General features: G+C 46.9%; 1 protein-coding gene across 2 annotated transcripts; it reads right to left on the bottom strand.

Moving 5' to 3' along the window:
• Positions 1-822: 822 nt before the first annotated feature.
• On the bottom strand, positions 823-5,735 carry RAMAC (RNA guanine-7 methyltransferase activating subunit). Of its 2 annotated transcripts, XM_035024234.1 has the most exons (4): positions 5,587-5,735; positions 5,002-5,048; positions 2,459-2,637; positions 823-1,731 (listed from the first exon to the last, which is right to left on the bottom strand). In XM_035024234.1, the coding sequence occupies exons 3-4, from the start codon at positions 2,626-2,628 to the stop codon at positions 1,545-1,547; spliced, it is 357 nt and encodes a 118-aa protein (XP_034880125.1). In that variant the 5' UTR covers positions 2,629-2,637; positions 5,002-5,048; positions 5,587-5,735; the 3' UTR covers positions 823-1,544. The 2 variants fall into 2 exon arrangements, with proteins under 2 accessions (XP_034880125.1, XP_034880124.1); XM_035024233.1 differs by lacking the exon at positions 5,002-5,048 and having other exon boundaries at positions 5,587-5,730.
• Between the last annotated feature and the right edge of the window lie 2,531 nt (positions 5,736-8,266).

Raw genomic sequence — 8,266 nt, 5'->3', positions numbered from 1 at the left:
GTGAGTCAGTGCCTGTGCTTTGTCAGTTGACAGATGTTTTTCATAACCCATCTGCCTTTAGAGAACATCTTGGGTGCAGTGAGGCCGTTCTGCATTCTCTAGGCTACATATCTGTAGTACCAAGATAAAGATGTAACAGCACTGTGCCTATTGATGCAATTAGAGGGGTACAGGGAAAACCCTTATCTTATTGTTAAAATCTGATTTACATCTGAGTGTGAAGACCCAATTTATTAGATCCTTTCCAGTCAAACAGTTACCTGAAAGGATGGCTCTTCAGGAAGGGGAGTGGAAGGGAGAGTTGGATCCAGAGCATGGAGAAGCAGTGCCTGGAGAAGTCAACCTCAAGGGCCTAGAGTGGAGTGCTAAGAGAGAAGGCAGCAGAAGGCACATTTAGGGAGTTGCCTTTGTATTCCTTTTCCCTATGATGAAACTTCTACTCTTAAGCCAAATAAGCCTTTTCAACAGATATAAAGGAAAGAACAATAAAAAACCAAAAGGTTCATCACATTAATGAATGGACTAACTGCCAAAACTTGAGAGAGAAATTGCTTAATCTTGTAAGGAGTTTATTTGAATAAAACCATTGAAATGGCCATTAAAATGATCTGGAATAAACTAATCAGTCTAAAAGGAAGTTACAGCATCACTGTATTTATACAAGAGGAAGCAGCAAAGGTGCACATTCGGAAGTGAATATAACATTGTACAATCAATTCACATTAAATACCATAAAAGTAAGTAGTCGGAATGCAGCATTATATACATACTATTGAAAAGGAAAGGGGAACATTTACACAGTTAAACTTTTTTATAACGTGAATTTTGATCAGCTTTGTTTAAGTTAGCAAAAAGCCTCACAGTTTGTAATGAAACGACTGTGTGCCCCAATCTGACCACCACTGAAACTGAGAAGGTCCCTTCCCCAGTTTATGGCTTTATTCTTGACATCCCTCTAAAAAGAGACCAAAGCGATTGTGGAACTGACTCATACCTGGAGTAATGATAAGGTACCACAGACATGACAACAAAAGCCCAAAGAAGCATCTACAATTGTTTTACCTTTAACTGCTGATGTCACGTACAATACGTTACAAGTAAGCATAGTTGTGCATTCAGGAGTTGGCTGTACTAACCTCTGTAAAAATTTAGGAATGAGCACATCTGAGTATATGGATACTTCCTTACCTTACAAAGTCAAATCAAGCATTTTCTAAAATTTTTATTTCTGTGTAAAACAAAGACAGAACCCCATGGAGGTCAAACAAGGAAAACAGACACCAAGTTCAAAGCACTATTAAGTCATGAAACAAAGAAGAATCTGAGGTAGAAGTCAGGCAATATAATCCACAACCTTTTTAGGGGCACACTGAACCATCACATCTCTAGTAAGAGCTCATTTTTTTAAAAAAGTCACAAGTTCCAAAAAGTTAATAATCCACTCTCTGAAATCAGATGTAAAACTATGACCAACAGAAGATACACACAAACTTTTATCATGTTAACAGAGGAAATGGTTTTACTAAAAGCTGCTGACGTTTCCATCAGTAGTAACCATAGGGAGGCCGCTGGTTGTAACCATAGTGTCCGTACTGATGGGGGTAGTAAGGTTCTTGTCTGTGCTGCGGGTAATTGTTACCCCAGGATCGTCCATGCCACTGATTGGATCGATTGTCACTTGGCCACCCCCGTCTGCTATCCCTACCTCTAAACTGTCTGTTATCTTGCAACCTACAACAACAAAACAAAAAGATTTTTATACTTCCCTTTTAAAAAACACAAATGACAAATCTATCCTGGTGCATTTTATTTCTCAATCTAATACTCCATAAACGAGAGTAAAAAACATTTTTCTCTGCAGAATGTTATATATAGCACCAGTTATTCAAAACTCTCCTAAGATTTAAATCATTCTTCCAGTATTATACTGGATACACTTTGCAGAGAAATAGGCAGACCACAACACAAAACCCACAACGATGGGATGTTTCTGAATCAAACTGAAATCTATTCGATTGTACAAGAGCAGTATGGTCATTTACTCCTTTTATCTATTTTGAATTATTAAATAGATGAAATTTCCATTGTATAATTTTCTAAAGTAAAACCAAAGACAATGCCTTCTTTATGGAATCTAGCACAGAGTTTTGTAGAAGACTCTAGGTTTGTAAAGTATATTTGCAGAGAAACTAAAATGTTAGTCCACAGGAAGAACATTTTTAAAAAAAACATTAAAACACATACACAATTGAACAGCAAGGAAAAAATACATGGTGCTGACAAAATATTAAAGCAAATATTTACCAGCCACTCACTGTGTGCAGGCAGTGACCAGGCACGAGGTATGCCATACTGAACAGGGACACTGGTCCCTGCCCTCTCTGGCCTTATGGGCGCACGGAGTAAAGCTGTCCTCTCCCACATCAGCCACATGCATGTCTCCTGAAGCAATACATACCGACTGCCTCTATTTCTCTGGTTCCCACCGGCTCTGCTATTCCATTCCTCAACGATTGGAGGGGACTCAGGAGGGCGTTTCAGGTATTCCTGGTACTCCTTGTCATCTTCTGTGAATCTACTGGCAAACATCTCTTCAAAATTGGGAACAGCTTCAGAAGTGTCTGTCATCCTGAAATTCTGTACAGTTTTTAATATGTTTCTATGAGAATTTTTTTAAAAAAATGCTGTCTCACCAAACAGTGAAAACCCAAGAAATGAACAATTTTAGGCAAGGTACTTGTAAAAGTCTTTGTATACTTTTAAACTTAAGATGGTTTTAGACATTCAGCTCAGTATTTCTTGATTTCTGTACCATAGGCATTGTGTTAACTGGCGCCTGGGATACAAAGATGAATAATATATCATGGTCTCTACCCCGCAAAGAGCTCTCAGTCTAGTGTAAGAGACAGACATGGTGTAAATACAAAGAGAGGAACAGTGAATGTCAAGAAACAAAGCTGGAAAAATGGGCAGGGACCAAACTGAAAAACTGTGTTCAAGGCAAACAACTTTGCACTCATTCTGGTAGGAAAGGGGGAGTCTTAGGAACCTAAGTGGTTTAAGCAGGGAAGCCTCTGGGGCAAACGGACTATTTAGAAGGACCACTTTGCTAACAGGGTAGAGATTAGTGAGGACAGACCAAAGGCAGATTACTGCAAGCCTAGAGGGCTCAATCTGAGGCAGCAACTGTGAGCGCAGTTTGTTAAGAATTCCAGGAGAAATTAACCACTAACTAGATGTTGGGAGAAGAGGGGGGAATAAAGGATAACTTCCAGGCTTCTAGCCAAATGACTGGATGGGCTGTGGTGCCATAGGAACCACAGGAAAAAGGGTGGGTGAGGATACGGAGTTTGAAGTTAGTTATGGTATGTACATCCACATGGAGAGTCAGCTCCCAGTTATCTATGTGGGACTGAGAACTAGGGTGATGATAAATACGGGAGACATCAGCAATTTTGTTGGTGGTTAATGCTGTGAGAGTGGATGAGATTCCTCAGGAAGACTGTGGAATAAGAAGAGTATCAAGGAACAGAATCCTGGAGAACACGGACCTATAAGGAAGTTGGAGATAAAGAAGGGATCAGAGGGGGACACACACAGATAAGAACCAGAACAGCTTCTCACAGAAGGCAAGAATAGAGTGAATGGTTCTCAGTGTTGAATGGCACAATGATAGAACCAAGAAGAGAAAATTAATTGGATTTAGCCATTAGGAGGTGATTATGTTAGAGTACTAGGGATTGAAGCAGGACTGCTGTTAATATATTGAGAATTGGAAGCTAAGGAACTAGAAATCAACACGGATTACACACCAAGCTTTCAAGAAACTTCACTGAACACAAGAGAAATAAGGGCAGTAGCGAAGGGGTTACTAGAAGATTACCTCCAGTTTTTCCCAGGACAGTGTCCCTGAGGCTGTTTATAGGAAAAGAAAACCAATAAAAAAGAGAAACTGAAAATACAGGAGAGACACGAAAATGGAAAGGCAAATAAGCATTTAAATGAACAGCTACTCAAGTCTAGGGTACTTTATAAAGGCTTATTCTGTGACAAAATGAAAAATACGATAGGTACTATCTAACAGCTAAAAAAAACCTGAAACTTTTTATCAGCTGGGTTCCCCGGGCCAAGTATGGATTAATTCAAGTAATATTTCTGCACCCACATTTTCAGAGAGCCCTCTACCTCTGAGAAAAGATTTGGCTTAGGCTACAAGAGGCCTCATCTTTGGAAGTCAGGGGACCAAGAGTTCACTTCCTTTAATCTTTATCCAAGACCTGGAAGCCCAATCAGTATTCTGTAGGCAGCCCCCACTTCCCAGTCTTCCTTGGCCAAGCAGGGGTCAGTACTACCGTCTCTTGCCTTCCCTAACCCCAACTTCATCTTTCTACTCTTTGCCTCAAGACTCCTAAAACCTGTTCTGTGATTTGGGATGTAGGTGACGACATGCTCAAACTTTAAAACCGAGTCTCTCCCTCTTGCCTGACATCCTAAAATTATTTTTCTTCCTGTATTACTTCAACTTGCAATAAAAGCCTTTGACAAAGACACGTGATGGTGGAAGAGGGCTTCTTCATTAGTTTGCTTTTCCTCCAAATCCCTCAAAACTTACGCCCGTATTTATACTACTGCCCTTACCCCAACAAAATGAAACCAAGACTACTGTGTGGATGCGGGAAGCAATACCCAGACGTTTTCTCGGTCAGGCTACTGCTCTCCTCGACTTTCAGTGTGTCTGGGATTGGCAAACTGATGTCAACCCTCAAGTCCAAGGGATGGTTGGTAGTAAGTTCAGCTACGGAAAACCGTGCCTGGATTTCTAGAGGAATCACAGAAATCTCCAGAAGAACGACCCACATCCCACCAGACGGGAAGTAGAAGTCCTAAGGCAAGTAGAAGTGCTACTCCCACGACCCCCTCCCACAAGCGAACAAGTGTCTTTATCAGCACTCGTGAGAATGGGATTTCAGTAGCATTCTGATGGATCCGAGCCTCACTCACCCAGCAGCCTGAGGCAGCTGCGGTGTTTAATGTTACGTTGTTTCGATCTGTGGGAGGGAAAAACCACCGCTTGATTCCCTCCGAGGAAACCCTCAAAAGGTGTTGGGGGAGGGGCTGGTCACAAGCGCCCCGCTGGGCCTCCGGAACCAGTGCGCTAGTCCGAGCACGAATGAGGACAAGCCCGTTCTCTTCGTGGAAGGAGGGGTCAGCCCTTGACTCGTCCTCCAGCACCACTAGGTTCTTCGCAAGTAACACCACACGCAACTCCGGTGCCGGCGACTGGCGCCGACACGACTGCCCGCACTGGGCCTTCGTGCCCGGGAGACGGACCGCGGCCGCCACCAGGGCCCGGCGGGGCTTGCGCACCACGGCTCGGGCAGGTCGGCTCCCTGCCGGGGCACCTCAGCGCCCCAGGCGCGACTGCCGGTGGAGGCCGAGCGAGGGGGTGCCCGCTCCGTGCGGCCCCTCGCTCGGCCCGCCCGGCTCCCGCTCCGCGTGGCCCCCCCACCGGGCGACAGGCCAGCCGAGGGCCGCGGCCACCCGGTCGGGCCGCACCCCGCCCGCCGCACCCGCAGGAACACCCACCTCCGGCCCTCACCGCGGCTAAAGGATCTCCCACCACCCAGCTCTCCGAGGTAACCGAGCCACTGCAGCGGCGAGCGGACGTTCGCCTGACTTCCGCTTCCGGCGGGCAGGCGCGGGGCGGGCCTGCCAGGGATCGCGAGATCGCGGGCCCGCCGTGCGGGTTCGTGCGGGTCGCTCGGGCGGCGCGCCCTCGGCCCGCGCTCCCCGGGCGGGACACGATGTCGCTGTGTGTGAAGTGCCCCCCTGGCTGCGCGCCGGTGACGGGTGGGGACGGGCGTCCAGGAAACGGGCGGGGCGGGGCGGGGCCGTGGAAGGCCACTTCCGGCGCGGCGAGGGCCGCCGTGGGCGGGGCACGAGCGCAGGGCCTCCGCGGTGCCCCCCCCCCACCCCGTCCGTAGTCCTTTCCTTGCCCGCTTTTGCCGAAGCACCCTCCCCCCGCCCCCGCACCCGCTGAAGTCGTCAGCGCGCTGCCGCCTCCAAGCGCCTCGCCCGGTCCTTCTCGGGGGTTCTGCGGTTGCAGCAGCGCGGGGTTTCCAGACGGAACTCGGCCCCCGCGCCCCAGCGGCTTTCCGGACGGTGCACCCCCTTTTGTTAGCACGACCACCGGTTTCCGCTTGGAAACTGGGATGTCCACAATTGACGCCTTTTTTTTCTCCCTTCACTGACTTCGTCGGTTGACGAGTTCTGTCGGTTCTACCTCTGCAGAAGTTCCGGCGTCCATCCACCCTCCTCACGCACTGCGTCCGCTCGAAGTTCTCATGACCCCCCCGAGCAGGGTACGTGCCCTGCTTTTCTCTTAGGTACCCTTCCTTCGGCAGCCCTCGCCTGCCGGCCCGGCTGACAGCTGCTCAGTCGCTTTAAACGCAGCCGTGATCGAAAACCTTCACTGGCTCCCTGTTGCCAGTAGGTTAAAGGCCAGACTTATTAACTTGAATTCAAAACCCTGACTTTATTTTCTGCTGTTCCCTTTTCGTTCTCCCTTGCCCGTGGCAAACCAGACCGTGTGAAGCACGTCCTGCGTGGATGCCCGTTACCTTTCGAAAGACTGCTCCTGTCTCTTTCTCTTTGGAATGCCCTTCCCTCCCCGTCTTCTTAGGATGTCGGGACTCTGTCCATTCTTTAAAGCCAGGTCAAGTGACTTCATCTAGAAATAAATTTTCTTTCCTACTGAATGTCCATCCTACTTTCTGGACCATTCTTCATGCATTCATTCAGGTAGTGCCACTTTCTAATTTTGAGCTAAAACTGTGTACAACTCTTTCCCTTACTAGACTGTAAATAGACCTTTGTCATTTCTGCATCCTGGAATGTGTAGTGTTGGGCTTTGCACTCAATAAAGGTGGAATAAATGTGGAACTGTGAACATTCCAAGCCATGTTTAGAAACACCAAGCCAGCAAAAGTGAACAGGACAGTATGAATGAGGAGCTCTGGTAGTCTCCGGGTCGGATAGTAGAGGTAAGCGGGGAAAGAGCAAGGTTACAATAATTTGAGTAACTCCTTTGTAACAGAGTGGATGGTGGGAGGAAAGGATTAGGAGGAATCAGGGAAGACTCCACCCCTGTAAGCCTGGGAAATTGGGACTGAGAAGAGATAGCCATAGGGTGAGTTGGCTTTATTTTTTATTTAAGATTTATTTGAGAGAGAGAGAGCAGGGGAGGGGCAGAGGGAGGGAGGGAGAGAGAATTCCAACCCAAGCCAACTCTGTGCAAGCACAGAGCCCGACACGGGGCTCGATCCTACAACCCTGAGATCATGACCTGAGTTGAAACCAAGAGTTGGAAGCTTAACCGACTGAGCCACCCAGGCAGGCACCCAGGCACCCCCTAGGGTGAGTTAATTTAAAGCGGAAACGAGCTCAGCGCTCAAAAAGATTTGTAGAATCTTAGATGGCATGTTAGGAATACAGGACTAAAGCTGAAGAAAGGTTATGCCTAAATATGTAAATGTGTGAGTCATCCGTGAAGAGACAACAGTTGAAATCATCAGCGTATATGATCTTTCCAAAGGAGAACGTATTTATAGAGAAGAGCAGAAGGCCAAGGCCTACGCCTCAGGAAATACCCATATTTAGGAGGCAGGAATAGGAAATACAAACTTGAAGAGATTAGAATAAATACATGGCAGCAGTGTAACAGTTGAAAAACTCAGAAAAATGCTTCCCTACCTGGTGTCAGGAGTCCCGGAGGATAGTTGGAAAGAGGAGAGTGGTTGAAGATCAGTTTGCTGGCTTCCTTGTGACTTCATTATGGCATTATTTCCAGGAGATGAGGACTTGCACAGTAAAGGGCATATTTCTTTAATTTCATAAGTACTTAGGAGCTCGTAGGCTTCTGAGAGTTTCTGTGAAGAACTCTAGGTATTCAAACCAATTTTCAGATGAAACTGTTTCTGCCCATTAGTTTTTTTCAGAAAAGATTTATTGGGGCACCTGGGTGGCTCAGTCAGTTAAGTGTCTGCCTTCGGCTCAGGTCATGATCCCCGGGTCCTGGGATCGAGCCTCGTTTTGGGCTCCCTGCTCAGCGGGGAGCCTGCTTTTCCCTCTCACTACCCCCCAGTCATGCTTTCTCTTGCTATCTCTCTCTCTCAAATAAATAAATAGTCTTTAAAAAAATAAAGTATTTATTTACCCATCCTAGAGAGAGAGCGAGCGGGTTGAGGGGTGGTGGTGAGGGAGGTTG

The sequence above is a fragment of the Mirounga leonina genome, unplaced genomic scaffold, assembly GCF_011800145.1.
Source record: "Mirounga leonina isolate KUSES-001 unplaced genomic scaffold, KU_Mleo_1.0 Mir_178, whole genome shotgun sequence".
NCBI lineage: Eukaryota > Metazoa > Chordata > Mammalia > Carnivora > Phocidae > Mirounga > Mirounga leonina.
This window is presented reverse-complemented; position numbering and strand designations above follow the sequence as displayed.